This window comes from Anastrepha ludens, chromosome 3 (genome assembly GCF_028408465.1).
Source record: "Anastrepha ludens isolate Willacy chromosome 3, idAnaLude1.1, whole genome shotgun sequence".
Taxonomy (NCBI): domain Eukaryota; kingdom Metazoa; phylum Arthropoda; class Insecta; order Diptera; family Tephritidae; genus Anastrepha; species Anastrepha ludens.
The window spans coordinates 115,586,209-115,606,672 of NC_071499.1; the positions used below are offsets into that span (position 1 = coordinate 115,586,209).

At 39.7% G+C, this 20,464-nt stretch overlaps 2 protein-coding genes across 3 annotated transcripts; one reads left to right on the forward strand and one right to left on the reverse strand.

Moving 5' to 3' along the window:
* Positions 1-2,513: 2,513 nt before the first annotated feature.
* LOC128858847 (thyroid adenoma-associated protein homolog) lies at positions 2,514-15,981 on the reverse strand. Of its 2 annotated transcripts, XM_054095377.1 has the most exons (13): positions 15,707-15,981; positions 15,554-15,624; positions 15,355-15,455; positions 14,964-15,221; positions 14,070-14,890; positions 13,358-13,995; positions 10,841-12,502; positions 10,617-10,760; positions 10,295-10,354; positions 7,901-8,052; positions 7,179-7,835; positions 5,102-5,289; positions 2,514-5,009 (listed from the first exon to the last, which is right to left on the reverse strand). In XM_054095377.1, the coding sequence occupies exons 1-13, from the start codon at positions 15,813-15,815 to the stop codon at positions 4,669-4,671; spliced, it is 5,202 nt and encodes a 1,733-aa protein (XP_053951352.1). In that variant the 5' UTR covers positions 15,816-15,981; the 3' UTR covers positions 2,514-4,668. The 2 variants fall into 2 exon arrangements, with proteins under 2 accessions (XP_053951352.1, XP_053951353.1); XM_054095378.1 differs by lacking the exon at positions 15,707-15,981 and having other exon boundaries at positions 15,355-15,473.
* Positions 15,982-16,468: 487 nt separating this feature from the next.
* LOC128858849 (pre-rRNA 2'-O-ribose RNA methyltransferase FTSJ3) lies at positions 16,469-19,525 on the forward strand. Its single transcript, XM_054095379.1, has 3 exons — positions 16,469-16,734; positions 16,805-18,610; positions 18,695-19,525. Exons 1-3 carry the CDS (start codon positions 16,668-16,670, stop codon positions 19,270-19,272), a joined length of 2,451 nt encoding a protein of 816 aa, XP_053951354.1. The 5' UTR covers positions 16,469-16,667; the 3' UTR covers positions 19,273-19,525.
* Positions 19,526-20,464: the final 939 nt, after the last annotated feature.

Here is a 20,464-nt window from a genome sequence, read left to right on the forward strand (position 1 = left end):
AGGCAATTATGTTGCCTGGAGAATAATAAACGCGATCTACAAATGCTACGGCGTATTTTCGCAGTTAAACAGATCTACTTTTGGTAGAGTAATTGTGTATGCGAGAAAAGGAGATAGCTCTTAAAGGTTGTTGTTGTTGTAGCAGTTCTCTAGGCCCTGTCTGTGTGATGTAGTCCCCAATCGTCGTAGGCCCAGGAGAGGTGCTGTTTCGACAGGTTGGATCCAGATGAAGAGAGGTGCTAGGTGAGTGACTTTAAAAGGACAGGTGAATAGGGGGTTAGATGTCGTGTGGTGTACCTTCACATGCTAGACATATATTGGATATGTCGGCGTCGATTCTAATAGGGGTTTAACTGCTACAATATTCAAAATGTAATTGAGGCAAAATGAAGCTTTTCGTCTGCAATGGGTGGTGGTTGTAGTCCGATAACAGTATTCGACGATTGAGAGTTCAGGAAGGTGGTGAGCGTCTCCCAATGAATGTCGTCTAATCTCTGTCCGATCCATTAGTTGCAGTCATGCTTGGCCCTGAAATCTTGTTAGTGTAGTCGAAGAGATGTCTTCTGACTCACATGGGAGGTGGCTCAGGCTCTAGGCAAATGTCTACAAGGGTGATTCCTACGGCAATACCCATGTATGCTCCATGACCGGGAGACATCAGGAGGCATCCCGTGGCACCCGTCCTGATACTAGTGTTTCTTAAGTAAGTAGTCAAACACGGACTAGAACTACGGTAAGATCCAAATTGGTATTTTGAACTAGTGAACTATGAACTCGCGCCTACTTCCACCACCACAACGTTCATGACCCACCTGTCTTCAAAGGAAGAGTGGGAACGGAACGCTGTATGACACGGCGAGTCCATTCTTATATATATATATATATATATATATATATAATTGGCGCGTACACCCTTTTTGGGTGTTTGGCCGAGCTCCTCCTCCTATTTGTGGTGTGCGTCTTGATGTTGTTCCACAAATGGAGGGACCTACAGTTTCAAGCCGACTCCGGCAGATATTTTTATGAGGAGCTTTTTCATAGCGAAAATACACTCGGAGGTTTGCCATTGCCTGCCGAGGGGCGACCGCTATTAGAAAAATGTTTTTCTTAATTTTGCTTTCACCGAGATTCGAACCAACGTTCTCTCTGTGAATTCCGAATGGTAATCACGCACCAACCCATTCGGCTACGGCGGCCGCCTTCTTATATGCACATATGATTTAGAGCTCGAGGGTAAGGTGGGTGTATTTCCCGATTATCTGGAGATTGCATGCCCGAATGAAATGCTTCTCTTTCATATTAACCATAGCAGTATTAACTGCAGCCTTCAGAGAAAGAATGGTGTTATGAGGATGCTTATCAGCTTCGTGCTGAACTACGCCCCATACGTAGTACTCCAAAGGATTAAGATCTCGGGAGTTAGGTGCCCATAAGTACGGTGCTATGTGGTCATGGAAATCCTAACTTGTGTCGCCTTCTCACTGAAAGATTTATGGGCTGTCTTTGCGTACACTATCAATTCAGGATTTCACTACCACCTCTAGAGCCTCGATATATGCAGCAGAGCTCGCTCGAAATCTATGAGTAAAGTAAAGTGTGGTGGGATGACCTGTCATTTGTTGCTCACAACACCTAAAACCAAAACAGTACCTGGAGACTTCGTGTGCATAACAGAAACCTCTGTATGATTGGCACATAGCCATCCGTCATTCTGGTAATATCTGCGCCAAAGTCTGTTACAACCTCGAAATCATAAATGTCAACAGTGACGTGGGTGCCGATACGCGAGTGCGCCGACTGTTCGTTTGATGACAGGGGGTACTTCGTTTTGTCCTCGTTCACCACCAGACCCATTCGCTTTGATCTTGATCAAAATATTGTTCTGCAGAAAAAAAACCATTATATCTCAGGGGATTCATAGTGTTTAAGAAGTTTTGTTTAAAAGGCGTTTTGATCGGATAACTCGCTTTTCTTGTGTTTGCTCCGACTTAAATTTTCTTCTGCGCATAACGTAAGATTTATACCGGAAATTTTCATGCACAACTCGACAGAAACATTGAGCTCTCTCCCAAGGACTCTCGTTGATATTGAAGCGTCGAAGAAATTCTGCAAATCGATCAGTGTCACAACTCGTCAATTTCTTCAGTTTCACAACAGATTCGGCATCGCCGCCTGATGCTACCAATTGACGGCCAGCCTTATGAACGAAAGAACGGGCGCACTTAAGAAAATTAGAGATTTCTAAAGCGGCGTAATTTACACATATAGCGACGATAACGGCATGTCTTTTAATTTCTTGAGTTAAGTTGCAGTGCTTCATGTCTTATCTGGAAAAGAGCAAAAAGAAAAATAATGGGTGTGGGAAGTTGTAACTCCTCAAATATCGTGCACATCCTGCACCTTGTTGGGAAACATGTTTAGAACATACATACATACAATTTTTTTTTTATTCGGTAAACCGGCTCAAAACCTTTGCAAAGTATGTCGCGGCTATTTAATGAAAACAAAAACTGTTTCCAATGCACATTTGGTAAATATCTTTATTTTCGTCTTATACAATTAAATTCAGGAAGTTGTTTTTTCTTCATTTTCATAGAAGCTCAAGAGTATTTGATTATGTAGCTAGAGGCAGTATACATTTATAGAAAAAATATATATTAATGTGGGGGTGGGGGGATGTGGGAAATTATAAATTGTTAAAGTAAAAGTAATTGCGCGCTTTAAAAGGAAGGAATCTTATTTTGCTATTTAATCTATAATTCAAAATTTTTTTTGAGACACTAAAGTTTACATTTTTCAATTAGTTCTGATTTTTTTTTATGTATAAAGTGAAATAAAACAGAGAAATACAATATTTAATATTGAAAAGACAGCAATGTTATTGCTATTTGATTTTATAGCTTACCACAAGACATAAGGAAGATTTGGTTTCATTTAATTTTTCAGATTTTGGAACAAACAAAAAAATGGATCATATTACATGCACCGTTTATTTTCTTCTTTAGCTACTTTTATCCTTATCTGCGAGCAACATTCGAAAGCAAATTTGAATTGTTAAGTAATTTTTATTCCATACGGGTGTCTCGAAAAATCTTACATATACTACAATACATACTGCGATCTGCGCTCAAATTGAAAATTGACTTTGTTTATCAATTTTACAATCTTCATTTCATTCTTTTAAAATATACTTTTCGCCTTTCTCTGCGACAAAGTAGACTTAAACCAAAGCTTTTTTCGATTCTCGAAACAGTGCTTGAACCGGTAACTGGTATATTCTAAAAAAAAGCCTTTCATGCAGCGATTGAGTCTCGCCTAGTCGTAGCTTACTTTATTGAATACGCACAAATCAAATGTGATTAAGAGTATGGGCAAGACTCACACTATGGGTACAGCTTTTGACGGAGAGTTGGTTCATGCACCAATGCAGGTGTCACCACGAATAATGTGCGATATCTTTGAACGCATTAAAACGTTAGAAGTGAATATGACTTCGTAGCGAAATGTTCTTTTATGGAGTAGAAATGCGCGAAAATAGTAATACGATTCCACAACAGTCAGTTCTACGTTACCGAAACGACCCGGATTTATATCCGGCTAAGGACTGTCACTCCAGCAGCATTCCCCGTATGTAAATATGGGGAATGTTTATGCTGCTACAACAACAACAACAAGAACCGTAAAGGCATTACGCTTGGCGAAACAACAAACTGTCTTATGCGTGGCTCATCAGGCACCGCTGTTGTGGCTACTGCCATGAATGAGCCGTCATCGCGCTCACATGCGATTTTCATTATCACCGTTGAAATGTACGCATAAGGACAACCAAAAACATCAACTCAAATGCAATTATAAGATATGGGGAAAAACTCCATCTGGTTGCCCATCAATTTAAAAAAAAGGGTTATAAGGGGGTATTCTACTTTCTAAAAGTGAAAACCTGACCGGTAGCGGGGTTATAGTTTTTAAGTTATTTGATTTCAAAATTTGTAAAATTTACCAAGAATTCTCCTATTTTGGTTATTTCAAGAAGCAGAAGTGCTGCCAGACATCTTATAAATAAAAAATATAAAACATTTTAGATGGGTATGGGTCGCGCGCAATTATGAATGCATTTTAAGACGTAGCCGTATTGTGGTGCAGACATCAAACAATTTCACACCACAAATCTGGCATATTTTTAGGATTAGCATCTAGCAAGCAACGCTTAATAACTAGATAAATATTCGTAAATAATGAGCGTTCTACTAAGCTAAAAAAATATGCAAAATTCTTCGATTCAATATAGCCGCGAAGCTTAAACTATAAATCCTACTTTCTATTTACTATTTACAAAATAAGCGCCAATAAATTACAAATAATAAATAATAATTCAACGCACATGAAAACGATGTCAAGTTAGTTGTTTCAAGGCGTACATTTTACACACTTCACTACTACTAGAGGCAGTCTAAAAATACTTAAAAAAAAATACATTTTCGTTAATAATATGCGTGTATAAAAACTAGCACTCTTTGCTGCTGTTTAGCATTAGAACTAACTACGTATCTAGCTAAATTAACGTCATAAACGCTATCACTTGTTTGAACTCTGTATATAGTCTAGACATGAATTAATTTTTGTTGGTATGTCAAAAAACAAAAAAAAAAAAACAAAAACCAAGCTTAATTAAAGTTGCTTTGTCTTCTCTATGTAACTCAGTATTTTTGGACGTGATTTAAATGTGCCTTTGAATATGGCAGCCGCATCGATTATCGCCTTTTGTGGTTCGGCGTAGACATTCGCTTCATGTTTCTCGAAAACTTCTAAATCACCTGCCGTCGAAGAGCCACTGTTGCTGCTATTCGCCGAACTATTGCTATCGTCATCTGTGCTAATACCCAAGTTTAGCGTTTCGTTGATGAGTTTGAAAATGTCTAAAATGTAATTATCATCGGCACGCATCGCTTCAAGTTTATCCGCTGTGGATTGCAGAAAGAGTCGCTGCGCCATGGTCGCGATAACGTTTGCTAAGAGGAGACAACGATGATGAAGGCGAAAAGAAAAATAGATTATTATTATAATTTTTTTTCTAATTAATTAATATGCATCCTATACATACTTAATCCAATACTCTCGGGTAAGTTCGTTAAGACGACTTTGGCTGTAAAATCACGTATCTCGCTGTCATCATCCATCAGTAGCGCCAATGTAAGGCCAATATATAAGCGTAGAAAGGATAATCTCTTCTTCTCCAAAGCTTTATAAAAATGTACAGCTATGTGCGATAAAATTTTTGCGGCCTTCAATCTGGAAATGGAAAAGAGCATTTTTTTAGGTGCTTAGGTGCTTAAAAATTTGGCAACTTTAAATGCTCCTATGAGCTAAATCGCTAACTCTTCATTCCTAAACTAGTCAAAACGAATTGTCGTATACTAGGCTGTTCAATAAGTTATGCGGTTCGATTGGAAAAACAGAATTTTATGGTTGAAAGTACACTTTATTATTCAGTATAGTCTCCCTGAACATCAATGCACTTGTTCCAACGAGATTCCAATTTATGAATTCAATTGCTAAAGTGAGAATCTGGAAGGGCTGCAAAATACGTTTGCACAGCTGTTATGACCTCATCATTTGATGAAAACCGCTTTCCACACACGCATTTTTTTTAGGGCTGGAAACATATGGAAGTCGCTAGCGTCCAAATCTGGTGAATACGGTGAATGCTCCAATAATTCGAATTTTGATTCATAGATTTTAGCTATTGTCAAAATGCTCTTGTGACACGGTGCATTGTCCTGATGGAAAATAATTTTTTTCTTTTGCAAGCTGAGTATATTTTTTTGCACGAATTTTTTTCCTTCAGCTGGTCTAAAAGGCTATAATAATATTCAGAATTTATTGTTTTACCAGTTTGCATATAATCCACACACAAAATTCCTTTCGCATTCCAAACAACTGATGCTGACACCTTCTTGGCCGATTTCTGCATACGAACTCGCTTCGGCGCCAAGGAACCAGGTTCACAACACTCTTTAGCCTCTTGTTTTGATTTAGGATCATGATGAAAGGGCCAAGTCTCATCCATAGTAATGAATCAATGCACAAAATCCACTTTAACACTCTAAATGTTACCGAGAAAATCACATTCCAATTTATTTTCGATCCATTGTTAGCGACTGCGGCACCGGTTGTGCACACAGCTTTCTGAAACCCAATACTTCAGTAAAAATATTGCTTACACTGCCCAGTGAGATGCCTAGGGCTTCTACTAAATCTCCTTCAATCAATCTCCTTCCAATACGATATCGTGTATTTTTCTACGATTTCTGGTGCTCTTGTTGTTTTTGGACATCCTTGACGTGGATCGACTTCAGGGTTTGTACGACCACGTTTGAATTCAGCAACCCATCCTTCTACTGTACTAAGTGATGGCATGGATGTACGTACTTCCCCTACCTTTTTGTGAAAAAACATGAAGACGCACGCCACAAATAGGAGGAGGATTTCAGCCAAACACCTAATAGAAGTGTACGTACCAATTATTTATTAATTTAATTGATGGCAAAAAGTCCTTATACACTTTCAAGATAAAAAATAAATAAATGATTGGCGCTTACACTCTTTCTCCTCCTCCTATTTGTGGAGTGCGTCTTGAATTTGTTCCACAAATAAAAGGGCCTACAGTTTTACGTCGACTCCGAACGGCAAATAACTTTTATGAAGAGCTTTTTGATTTGAAAATACACTCGGAGGTTTGCCATTGCCTGCCGAGGGGCGACCGCTATTACTTTTTCTATCATTTTTGGCGTTTGATGTACGGAAATTCGAACCTACGCATTTCCCAATGCTAGCACATTCGGCTACGGCGGCCAACATACGTCGCTACTAAATGGCTTGTAAACAAAGAGTGAATTGACAGATTGAAATGAAATTTCACATGCGTTCATGTGAAGAGTGCACCAATTAAGGCGCATTCATTAAAGGTGGTGGCACTAGACCAACAACAGTGTTTTGTACGTTTGATTGTCAAATAAATCATTGGCAAAATACAAAACAAAAAATTAAATAACAAAAAAAAAAAAATGTTGGCTAGTAGCAATGCAATCTCTTATCGCATAGCACTACTTATTGAAAAACCTTGTATAAATGCGTTATTTGCGATTTTTCATTTTTTTTTTTTGTTTTTCTTTGCTCACCTCAAACAATCGGGATTCGATGCTTGCGCTATTTCCAACAAATACTCCAGACATGATTGGGAAATCTTTGAATCTACGCCACCTTGATTAAGCACCGCACGTTCTACGCACATCGTCAGCGGCGATTTAACATCAGCCGGATGCTTTTTAGACTCGTTCAGCAATTGATTTAGCGTAAAATCAAAATGATCCATTGAACTCAGTATTGCATACGCTTTCATCACACACTCCGGATAGAAGACATCCTTTTTGAGCACTTCTTTTAATATACCATGTAAAACTTTACTCCGACGCAACTCTATGGCCAACTTTTCGCGTATTTCAGGTGCTAAAGTCTGTACAAACCACTGCTCTTCATTCGATATTTCAAACTCAGCCACATCCAATTCGCCAACCTTTAACAGCAACAATATAATATTAAGGCACACTTCCGCCTGTTCCAGTGGCATTGAGGCATGTGTAAGTGGTAGGCAAAGCAAATAGTTGGAGATTGCGCCGTATGGAAGTGTTAAGCGTAGCGTGTGTAAATTGTAAATATAGAAAGATTTGTGCAGCACCGGATAGTAAGAACTCAGTTCGGGAATTTGTAACTCCAAGTGGGAGGTGTAGTAGAGCAAACCTGCTATAGTTTCCTGTGAGTAGTTGAGGTTCGAGTGGCTGCAAGGCATTGATAGAAAACAATTAAAAAAGTTAATTCAATATATTTAACATGATTGACTTACTTTTGTAAAATCTCTAAGAAAATATCCATAATTAATTTTAGTATGATGGCATTTTTTATTTGGGTTTTTCCTTGAAAAGAAATCAATGTGTGTACAATATCGCCGACTAGCTCAGCATCAGGTAGATTGTGCGCTTTTAGTAACATGTAAATCTGAATAGAGGAAGAAAATAGGTTATTTGTATTCTTTTTTTTTTTTAATTGTTCACTCCTCTCGGTAGCATGGGGCCTCGACAACACTTAGTCTTGCGTTGGTTTCGTTAATCTATTTTCGTTTCTGACAGGGTAGGTGATTAGCCTGCCGCTACCAGTCCTAAGTAGTGGGAATGCCCACCTGTCGTTGCTTAGGAACAACGCCTTCTTACTGCTTTGAGCGCCATCTGCGTTTCACATTTTTCTGGCAGAAGGATCACACAGATGGTTGAGCGTGTCAGCGCTATTACCGCGGTTGCCCGCTTCCTCATGCTGGCGTCACTGATGCAATATGTAACTGTGTCTTTTTCTTTGTTTTTGCTTGTTTTAGCAGTCACAATGCAAATAATGCGCTGACTATTGTGCGGGAGTAAGGATGGAAAGGATAAGGTTTTGGGGTTGAGGAATGAGACTTTTTTTTTGAGTAACAGGGAGTTTTCTTCATTAATTAAAATGAGTTAATTTCCGCTTTTCAAGTTAAGTTAAACTCCTACTTTTTTCAGGTGCAAAATGACTTCTCGATAAGGTCGCATAGTCTTTTAGTTAAAAAAATAAAATAAAATAAAATAAAAACTTAATAATTAAACTCAGTTCAAAATATAACACTAGAAATAAAAATACGGAGCTACAGTAGTAACGGTACAGATAAGTAATATTCCATCGGACTATATAAACTCAAATAGGAAGTAGCTGCCGTTATAACGTTTCTGTGAGCAATCCCAGGAGACTCCAATGCACCTTCTCTTTGAATGCAGCGCTATAGCGCGGAAAACGTTGCGACATTTCGGCCATGTACAGCCAGAAGAGCGGCACATACGTCCAACGCAGCTCTAGCTTAGTTTAAGGGGAACTGGCTAACTATAATGAAGGAACTGGATCTGGATGAGTAGAGGGAACATCTAAAATCTAAACATCTAAATCGAATAACTGAATAGACGAGTACAGTTTTATAAAGAAAAAGTTTTATAAAGAACGGCTTGTGGATTTTCATCCCGTCATTAAAAAAACAAAAAAAAAAGGTGATCAGATTGGGGTTATTTTTCCAAGGGGATTTTTTGACACGTCATGTGTGAGTACTGTTAAAACAACAACAACAACTGCTAAACTAACTACATAATTTTTTCCAGTATTCATTCATCTCTTTCTTTTCACCGTGGAAAAATTTACGCTTCAACAACGTTTACAAATCGTACGATTGTAGGTATTACGAAAATCGACGCGCTGTGCTCAACGCGCACTCAGACCAACTTATGGTGTACGTGACCGTCCTACAGGACGCACTATTCGGCAAACCATCGGCAAAATTGAGAATAATTTTACATTATTGCAGGATACTCGACTGATTAGACCACAATGAAGAGGATATTGCGGCTGTATATAAGAGTTTTGCCGAAGACCCAGAAGAATCGATTCGGCGTCAATTTCAACAACTTGGCCTATCTTTGGGCACTAATTGGACGATTTTACGCAAAGATATTGGTTCGAAAGTGTATAAAATACAGCCAGTCCAAGATATGAAGCTGGCCGATCTACCAAAGCGTCAGTCGTTAGGCTCTTGAAGAACTTGCCAAATATGCGATGAGGACCATTTTTGGCTTAAGGCCTACGTCAAAAAGCAAAATTGCCGTATTTGGGCTGAAGAGCAACCGGATACCATGCAAGAACTGCCATTGCAGCCATTGAAAACAACGGTTTGGTGCGGCCTATGAGATGGAGGAATCATCGGCCCATTTTTCTTCAAAGACGAGGACGGCCCCAATGTAACAGTGAATGGCAAACGATATCGCGCCATGATAAACGATTTTTTGATGCCGGAAATTGAAGCCTGTGATATCCACAACATTTGGTTCCAACAAGACGCCGCTAAATGCTATACAGCCCGTGACACAATGGATTTACTGCGTCGTTGTTTCGGTGAGCAATTTATCTCTCGTCTGGGATCAGTGGTTTGGCCGAGCTCCTCCTCCTATTTGTGGCCTACGTCTTGATTTTGTTCCAAAACTGGAGGGACCTACAGTTTCAAGCCGTCTCCGAACGGCAGATATTTTTTCATGACAAAAATACACTCGGAGGTTTGCCATTGCCTGCCGAGCGCAGAGAGCCCTACACCAAGAACTCTTGATTCAGCAGCATTCCACAAACATGTATGGGGAGTGTTTATGCTGTTACAACAGCAACTTCTTTATATTATTATTCCAATTACCTGTATTAGTTGCCCATGTAAAATGTTCAAATTCAGAGTGTTAGGACTATCGGCCGCTATCTGCGAATAAAAAAGAAAGAAATTATGGGTAAGAACTATGATAAAATTGTGTTAGCCCCATATACAAGTTCACTAATCAATGAACAGTGCAATGCAACACTTTGACTGAACATAACAAATGCCTAGTTTGAAGCTATTTATTCGTGTTCAAAATCGTTTCTAACCTAGAAGTTTAAAAAAAAAAAATTCGCGAAATAGGAAAAATGTAAAAAATGCCACATTTCTTGTAGCGTATTTTTTATGCACTTTTATTAATACGCACCAAAACTTCAGCAGACATCCTCAATATTGTGGCCGGTATTGCATCTATGGAGATAAGCGCTACCACTGCTTTGGCCGCTAGGTAACGCGTTTGCATTTCAGGACAACTGGCACAACTCGAAATATACGGAATAAACTCGGTTAACTGGAAGAAAATACCAACAAATTTAATTTAAATATTATTAAGTATTTATTTCATTAATTCCAAGACACTTTCAAGCCTACCTTTAAACTCGATTCGGTACCCTCCAGCGCTGACGGATACAGCCGGCTAAATATGAGCAACAGTGAATGCAATTTATGAGCCTTCTGTTGTTTTTGCACCAAGTCGCTAGCTTCGCGAAGCTGCGCAAGGAAGAAATCATAAAGTTTGGGATAGCGCATAAAGAAAACACGTCCGGTCATTTTGTTGCGCACATTCAAATTCTCCGAATCACGCGTGCGTTGCACACCGAAAATTCGAGTGATGAGCGCCGAAAAGAGCAAAGTGGCAGAATTTTTTTCCGACCATGTTTCTGCCTCGTAACCGCGTATGGCACACATGACGCCATCGCATACATACTCCACCACAGCTTCGTTCAGATCCGTACAACGGAAGAGCGCGCGCAATATGTTCATGGCATGCGTACGTGACTCGGCGCTGCGTTCACGTGAGGCACACAACTGCAGCAGATGTACCATGCAATAGTAGAGCGACTTTGTCGAGCCAACTTGTAATTCGGACGTGATAAGAGCCTGCACCATAAATGGCACACCAGCACTGCGACGTGTGGCGCAAATTTTTTCATTTAGTTGTTCATCTTTCGATATGATTGTGAGCAGATCACGCAACCATTGCATGGGAAGGGAATTCAAATCGACCACCTCTAAGCGCCAAAGGCGGCAACAAAGTTTTGAGAAGCCCACATAGGCTTGTTCGAAGGCACCACGGTGCTTTGTTTCGGCTAGCAGCTGCTTAAAATGTTCTGCAATTTCGAGTAGCTGTTCTTTGGTGATGAGAAACTGTTCGGTCAGCTTACTAAACTGTAACGGTGAACGCGATACGATATCACCGAGTAACAAAGAGACTTCCTTAACGGTACGCCAAGCGCATAGTAACACCATTTGTGGTGTAGTCTTAACATTCGACAAATCTGATTTCGCTAGTTTCGAAGAAAGTATTTTGCAGCTGGCGCCGGTGTTATCTTTCTCGTTAGTCGTCGGTTCCTCGCCATACTCGGCGGGCAATTTACTGAAATCATTCGGCAAATGTCCTTCAGGTGATGAGCTATTCACTACTGGCGAAACAATCGTTGTCAGCTCCTTGCATACTACAATCAACTCAGCAATAACAATGCGCCAGGGAATCTCTTTTGCCAGTAATTTAAAATCTAATGTCTTTAACAAATGTCTTATTGCAAATAAAATGCCGTATAATGGATTGAATTTAGCCGCCTGAAGCAGGCTTTCTTTTGCCAATTTAAGTCCAGCTTTCAGTTCCTGCAACAACCAGCGTAGCGCCGCATAGTAGATGGCATTGTAGTTGGTTGGTTCGTATTTGCCAAAGCTACCGATATGTTCATAACGTTCGCAATAAAACTCCAATTGATATGAGCCGGTTACTGAATCGATTGGACGGACCGAGGTCAAAAGAGTGCAGATATGTGATAAGTTGATATTTAATTTATGCTCCTGTATGAGATTGGAATTCAAACGTTGCTCGATGACTTTCAAAATATTCACTGCTAGTTCTTTATTGGCTTCGTATGAGTCTGAAAGCATTTCAGCTAACACTTTAACGGTATCTTTTGGTAGTATGTCATCAAATGGGATGCCACAATTACTTGAGATCTGTACACTCTGCTGCAACAGCTGTAGACATATTGAGCGGCGGCTGAAGTTAGCGCCCTAAAAGAGAGAGCATTTATACATACAAACTGAGGATACATAAAAATGTTAGATTTTTATAAATACGTTATTGAAAAATATGAATTGCAATTCTCCTCAAAAATACAAAAAGCCCGTGCCAAAAAACAAACATCGTTCAAATAATAGGCTTCTATTCGCTATGCTCGATTAATTTAACGAAAATTTTTCCTATGAAAGCAACAACAAAGTTATCGAGTAACATACGCCACAAGCGAGTATGGCTATACGTCAAAAAACTGGTAAAACTCACTATTTTACAAACAAATGTAATTTTGGGCAGATCTATTCCAGTCCTGCCAAGATATGCTTATTTATACCAGTTGCTTCATCTATTCGCCACTTGCTAACTCTTGACAAAAAGAAGAGGCCCAATAATTGATATTAACCATCAAATGTCGACTTGGTAACAAAAAACGCAACATTATATTGACTAGTAAACAAAAACAATCGGAATTTTCTATAGCATCCAAAGCGAATCTATTAAAGGAGGTATCGGTAGATCAACTGATTTGTTTTTTTTTTCTTCCGCCGTCCCCATGTGGCAGTCACTACAGAATGAAACAAGGCGAATTCATTCTTTGTTTTCTACTTTGACGTAACAATCAAACGTTCAAAACATTATTGTTGGTCTAGTGTCACCACCTTTAATGACTGCGCCTTGCTCGTTCCCTCGACAGTCGGTTCTACGTAATCGGAACGACTCTACTTTATATCCGGTCAAGGACTGTCATTTCAGCAGCATTCTCCGTATTTGTATGAGGAATGCTTATGTTGCTACAACAACAACAATGACAATAATGCTCCTTGTTAGCCGCTAAAAGAATTGCTACTCACCTGAAACAGATTTGCCACAAATTTTTTAATAATATCTCGCAAAAACTTCAGGTGCATCGGCGCATCATCACCAATACCACCGCCTTTTCGCTTAGCGCCAATTGCTTTGGCCGGTTTATAATCCTTCATCGTTTTGAATAAATTCAATTCACAGCGTAGTAAAGCTTTGGTAAACAATGCCAACATCTTTTGGCGCGTTGCTGGACTTTGACAATTCGAATTGTATTCCAAGAAGTTAAGCAAGTTTTCACATTCCACTATCGTCAATGGCTCAGTGGTCTTATTTGTTTCCACCAAGAGCCGCAATGCCATGATACGTGTTTCGTCGAAAATTGAAAGTATACTCTGTATGAGATTAAGTTCGAATTGCTTCATAATTTCATTAAAATCCTCAACTTTAATTCCTGCTTTGCGTACTGCCGTTAGCGCCGATAATTTTGTGCTGATCGGTATTCGGGGGTCGTTATGCTTAATGATATGTTGCACAATTTTGGGTTCACAATTAACTGCTTTTACAATTAACATTTCGGTATCACCCAAACGAGCATCGTTGAAGATAGCAACTGCAAGCAGGTATTCAACCCAAAGACCAACCCACATATCGTAGTTCAACTCCTTATAGCTGGCATACATAAGCGCTTTAAAAATACATACATATATAATTTGTTATGTGCGAAATTTTATGGTTCTATAATTCTTTATTTCTACTTACTCTCGTACAAATTATTCACCATGAAATCTCGTCCAAGCTGTTCGGCGAATACCGTTTCAAACAGCTCAGGACAATTATGTATTATGGCATCCGCCCCCACAATGGCTGTAGCCTGCTTCAATACCGCACATTTCATTGAAAGCGATAGGCGCTCAGAATTACAGGCATCATAGATTTTTTGTATGAGGAAATCAAATTTAATTTTCTTTGCAGCTGCGACTGTATTGCGCAGCATATCGCGACACAAATGCCGCACACTATCCATATGATGTTCCAAATAACCAAATGTGAATATTAAAAGCTTTCGCAGTATCAGCTTGGCATCATCTGTGGACGGGGCTTGAGCCTTTAACTCAAAATTTAACAAAATTTTTGAGATCTGATAAAGTGCACGCGTAGCGCAAAGTAATATGTGTGACACCGTCGCATTAGCATTGGCGATTTCGTCTATCTTGCTACAAATGTCACGTATGTCAGCAGATATTTCGTGAAAGTCATGTTGATCAAAAGTGTTTACGATGCCCACACAAAGTGTAATCTCGTTAGGGTTTTTGGTTAGCTTAACTTTTTGTATGAAGGCCTCGTAATTGGCATTCAATTTGGCATTGTGAGCCAAAAGAATACCACAATTAGTGCGCGGATCCATTGGCATTTCGTCGTCTAGTACGATTTGGTTGCACAGTGCACTTAACTGTTTAAGCGTGTCAGTGTGTGCATCCCTGAGTTTAGTACCATGTTCTTGTATGCAACACAGAAGTAGACGTACAGCGTTGTGCACATAGAGATAGTATTCATTGAGTACGGAAGGCGAACTGAGCACGCTAAAACAGATGGGAAAGAAAATTATAATTAAAATAATTTTATTATTTTTTCTTAGTAGGTTTTTATGCATACCCCAATTCGGTGAGATACTTCTGTACGGCTGCGCAGAGAAAAGGAAATATCTCGTCTATGCTTTGTTGAAATGCCTTTCGACCACATTCGAAATTTTCAAAGCATCCATTCATCGAAGTAACGGTAAAGTTCCATACGCTACTCTCGGTCTCTGCTCTAGTTTCCTCTACCAATCGCTGCAATGTTTGCGACAAAGCGTTTTTAATAGATGATTCATCTGTGTCACCTGTTCCCACTTGCGCAGCTGTAATTAAAAGCCTGTTGGAAAGGAGAAAATATTGATTTTAGGCGCACATTCATACTTTGCTGAGATCAGCATTTTCTAATGCAATGTTTAGTATGGACGTGCATACATACATAAGTCACGCAAGGCTTGCACCTCGGTACTTACTTTACAATCTGATTACGCACTGGATGCTTAAGCGGGCAATGGAAGCATAAGTCTGCCAGAAATTGTAGCGCTTGCATATCATGACTAAGGTTTTTGAATGTCTAACAAAGTAAAAATTACTAAAACACATTTTTTATAGCAGATATATATGTAGCGGCAGCCACAACTATTATTGCACCCACCGCTCACCAACACTTACGTTTTTCACCGCCGCCACCTGCTCCGGTATAGATTTGGCGTACTTTAATTCCAGACAGTAGCTTTCCTCGGCTGTTTTTTAAACAAATATTAAGTAATATTCATCATCATAAGCATGTAGATACAATTTATTTAGTTCATGCTTGAAACTCACAGCTTTCGTAGTGTTTGGGCAACGTGACCAGCGCTGCGCGCAGCTCCGCATTTTTCTTAATATTCTCTGAAGTTTTCACCGTTGACACACGTAAATTTAAAGAATTCATTGCAGATTTTCCACTTATTTTACATTTATACCTGATTTATTGTTGAATTTTTTGCTAAAACCTTAAACATTAATAAGTATACCGACCCAAAAAACTAATAATATTCCAACCGCCAACAAGGCGAATGAGCAACCTATAACCGCAATAACGGAACCGACAGCTGTGCTGACAATGTTGCGAATCCCATAGTTGTTACCCTGTTTTTAGTTCAGATCAAGGCGAATTTATTACAGGTGACAGCAAACACATATAAGTAAAACCCTACATGTATTTGTTGTTGCGTTTGGTGCAAGCATCATGTCAAAATCAGCAAGCAAATGTAAACATACGAATGTAAACATACCAATACATACAAACAAAGCATAACATTTTGACGTAAGCCATACCTACGGCGAAAAATTCAGCTGGGAGAATGCTGTCACCTTATTAATTCCACCTTGGTTCAGATTAATATTCCCATTCTTTGGCAAGAAGCAGCAGCACTCGTGCCTGAGTCAGCTGTTGAGTGGAGAGCTGCCAACATCTCAACATATACATAAATTACTGTACACATACATTTTCTTGCTATAAAATAAATTTTTCTAAATTTATATACGTATATATTCTATTATCTTTCCTTCCAGATCGTTTTTTAGAATTTTGCTTCGGTTTATTTCGTGAAGTTGACATAATGTGTGCAGTCCTTTAAATGCATTATAAGAAGTTGGCAGCCCTAATCATTGCGGTAAAGACTACACAACACGTGCATACCTCGTTTTTATTTGGTTTGTGTTTTTGTCGAATTTAGTAATTATCCTTTTCTGCATTGGACATAAATTTGGCCAAGTGTTTATTTAATACCCAGTCAGCAATATGGGCAAAAAAACTAAAGTTGGAAAAGCGCGTAAAGATAAATTCTACCAGCTCGCGAAGGAGACAGGTGAAGAGGACTCTTGACATGCATTTGCATACGCATTTTTTTACTTACATATTTTTTTGGTTCTCCACAGGCTTTCGTTCGCGTGCTGCTTTCAAGTTAATACAGCTTAATCGTAAATTCGGCTTCCTTCAGCAATCACAAGTATGTATAGATTTGTGCGCCGCGCCTGGTGGTTGGATGCAGGTGGCCAAACAGAATATGCCTGTATCCAGCATTGTGATAGGTGTGGACTTATTTCCCATACGCCCTATACCTGGTTGCATTAGTCTTGTTGAGGACATTACTACGGAAAAGTGCAAGCAATCCTTGACCAAAGAATTGCAGTCATGGAAAGTTGATGTTGTACTGAATGACGGTGCACCAAATGTGGGTCGCAATTGGTTGTTTGATGCGTATCAACAAATCTGCTTGACATTGAACGCTTTAAAACTAAGTACGCATTTTTTACGTGGTGGTGGCTGGTTTGTTACAAAGGTGTTCCGTTCAAAGGATTACAATGCTCTGTTGTGGGTGTTGAAACAGCTGTTCAAAAAAGTACATGCCACTAAACCAAGTGCTTCACGTAAAGAATCCGCCGAAATATTCATCGTTTGTCAAGGCTATTTGGCACCTACACGTATCGACCCTCGTCTGTTAGATCCGAAATATGTGTTTGAGGAATTGGATTTGGAAGGCAATAAAAAGAACTCTCTGTTACATCCCGAAAAGCAGAAACGCGTTAAGGCTGAAGGCTATACCGAAGCTGATATAGCGCTACGTAACGATTTGTCTGCTGTGGAATTCATGCAGGCAAGCAGCGGCTTGGGTGCGTTACAAGGTATTAGATCGATAATTATTGACGATGAGCGTATAGCAAAGCATCCGAAAACAACACCGGAAATACTCGAATGCTGTAAAGATATTAAAGTGCTGGGTCGCAAGGATATTAAAGGACTATTGACATGGTGGAAAGCAGTAAAGGAAGACTTATTTAAAAAACCAGAAAAGGAGACAAGTGTTATAGAAGAAGATACGTCGAAAAAAGCGCTTACCCAAGATGAAATCGAGGATATGGAAGATGAAGAGTTGCAGCAGCAAATATCGGAGCTTGCTGTAGAAGAGCAACGTGAGTTAAAACGGAAGCGTAAGAAGGAGCTCAAATCAAAGCAAAAATTGCACGAGAAAATGAATTTGAACATGGTAATCAAAGGCGACGCTGGACCACACGAAGAGGCTGAATTAGAAATATTCGATTTGAAAAGTATCAAATCACAACGTGAACTAGATGAAATGTTGGACGTGGTGCCGAACTTTGACGTTGAGGCTGAAACAGAAGAATTGCCAAAATTACCAAAATATAAAGCATACAGCAAAGATGATAAACAGCTCGATGACGACGCCAACTATGAAAACGACGATGAACCAGAAGTTTCTGCTGATGAAGCTTCCGAAAGTGATTATGAAAGGGACGGTTTGGGCCTGAGCGAAGATGAGGATGACACAGCTGAAGCGCAAAAGAAAAAGAAACGAAGCGAGCATCCGCTTATAAAATCAGGGGACTTCAGAGATAAGGATACAAAACGTCAACAGCGAGTGCAACTTTGGTTCCAAAAAGATAACCTGCAACAAATAGATACTGAAGACGACGAGGACTACGATTTGGATCGCTTGGCAAACGAATATAAGAACAAAGGTGTCGCAGTGTTGGGTGAGACACAGCAACAAGGTGATTCAGTGCAGTTACCACTAGGCAGGAAAGCAAAACGACGTGCTAGACACGACAATGCAAAGGAAGCGTCGACTTCGGAATCGAGTGATGACAGCGACTCGGAAGCTACAGTAAATGAAGATAGTGATGAAGGAAACACGAAAAAAACTGCCGGCAATATGGCTAAAGGTGAATGATCGATTGAGTTAATTAATATAATAAGTAATATTAAAATTTTTTTTTTCTCTTTTATCACCGTTATTTGTACTTTAGAGGCAAAAGCAAAAAAGGTACGTCTTTCCGAGGAAGAGCTTGCTCTTGGCGCAATGATGATTAAAGGGAAAAAAACTCGCCGGGACCTCATCGATGGCGCTTGGAATCGTTATGCATTCAATGATGAAAACCTACCGCATTGGTTCGTACAGGATGAAGACTTACATATGAGAAAACCAGTGCCAGTACCAAACGAAATCACAGAAGAGTATGAACGGAAAGTGCAAGAATTAAATGCACGTCCCATCAAGAAGGTTATGGAAGCTAAGGCACGAAAAAGAAAGCATGCACTCAAACGTTTGGCTAAAGCAAAGAAACAAGCTGAGAAAATAATGGACGATACAGATGCAACAGCACAAGAAAAAGCAAGACAATTAAGAAAGATCTACAAAAAAGCGCAAGAGAAAAAGAAAGAAATTACTTATGTGGTAGCGAAGAAGCATCAAGCTGCAAAACGAGCGAAACGGCCAGCAGGGTTAAAGGGACGTTACCGTGTAGTCGATCCACGCCAAAAGAAGGATAAGCGGTCAATAAATGCGAAATCCAAACGCGAAAAGAAGCGTAAGGGTAAAAAGTAGGAAAAAATGTATTTAAGTATGAAAAAAACAAAAAATTTTGCTTAGAAATATTATGTGCAGAATTACGTAAATAGTTGTAGTTAATTGATTAAATGTATTCATACATTCATTTATCTCGCTTATTTTTGGAATGTGGCCATGAAAAACTGGATGTTTTGTCATTATTTACCTCATGAGCGAATTGAAACTGGGTTTGAAATAAAAGGTCTGTTCATAAAGCAGATAATTTGTAACAATTGCTACAAACTGTCAAGTTTTGGTGTTCATGTATCCAAAAAATAAACTGTTAAAAGAGGGGGAAGTGAGAGAGCAAAATGGCATTTCATTTTGAGGGAAAGTTGCACATTTTTACTGCATACATTTTTCTTCTTAATTCGCGCGATAACCGCTTACGCAATTTTGGCCGAGTTTAACAAAGCGCGCCGGTCGTTTCTTTCTCGTGCTAACCGGCGCCAATTGGACCCCAAGTGAAGCCAAGCCCTTCTTCACTTTTCACTGATCTTTCCAACGCATAGGAGACCTTTCTCTTCCTCTGTTACCACCAGCTGGTACCGCATCGTTTACTTTCAAAGCCGGAGCGTTTGTATCCACTTGGACGACATGACTCAGCCAACGAAGCCGAACATTCTCCTTCTTCTTCTTAATTCGCGCGATAACCGCTTACGCGATTTTGGCCGAGTTTAACAAAGCGCGCCAGTCGTTTCTTTCTCGTGCTTACCGGCGCCAATCGGACACACCCAGTGAAGCCAAGTTCTTCTCCACCTGATCTTTCCAGCGCAGAGGAGGCCTTCCTCTTCCCCTACTACCACCAGCTGGTACCGCATCGAATACTTTCAGGGCCGGAGCGTTTGTATCCATTCGGACGACATGACCCAACCTATGTCTATGTCGTCGTAAAGCTCATACAGCTCATCGTTCCATCGCCTGCGATATTCGCCGTTGCCAACGTGCAAAGATCCAAAAATCTTACGCAGAATCGCTCTCTCAAACACTCCAAGCGTCGTTTCATCGGATGTTCTCATCGTCCACGCTTCTGCGCCATACGTTAAGACGGGCATGATGAGAGTCTTGTAGAGTGTTTGTTTTGTTCGTCGAGAGAGGACTTTACTACTCAATTGCCTACTTAGTCCAAAGTAGCACTTGTTGGCAAGAGAGATTCTACGTTGGATTTCACGGCTGACTTTGTTATCGG

What these genes read in the sequence shown, in the direction of transcription:
- LOC128858847 (XM_054095377.1), bottom strand. Translation starts at nt 15,815, where the DNA reads ATGAATTCTTTAAATTTACGTGTGTCAACGGTGAAAACTTCAGAGAAT. An exon ending in AGGTGGCGGCGGTGAAAAAC is followed by an intron (nt 15,456 to 15,553) that starts GTAAGTGTTGGT and finishes TTACTTTGTTAG; the next exon opens with ACATTCAAAAACCTTAGTCA. An exon ending in TACATGGGCAACTAATACAG is followed by an intron (nt 8,053 to 10,294) that starts GTAATTGGAATA and finishes TCCTCTATTCAG; the next exon opens with ATTTACATGTTACTAAAAGC.
- LOC128858849 (XM_054095379.1), top strand. Translation starts at nt 16,668, where the DNA reads ATGGGCAAAAAAACTAAAGTTGGAAAAGCGCGTAAAGATAAATTCTAC. An exon ending in CCAGCTCGCGAAGGAGACAG is followed by an intron (nt 16,735 to 16,804) that starts GTGAAGAGGACT and finishes GGTTCTCCACAG; the next exon opens with GCTTTCGTTCGCGTGCTGCT. An exon ending in TGCCGGCAATATGGCTAAAG is followed by an intron (nt 18,611 to 18,694) that starts GTGAATGATCGA and finishes TTTGTACTTTAG; the next exon opens with AGGCAAAAGCAAAAAAGGTA.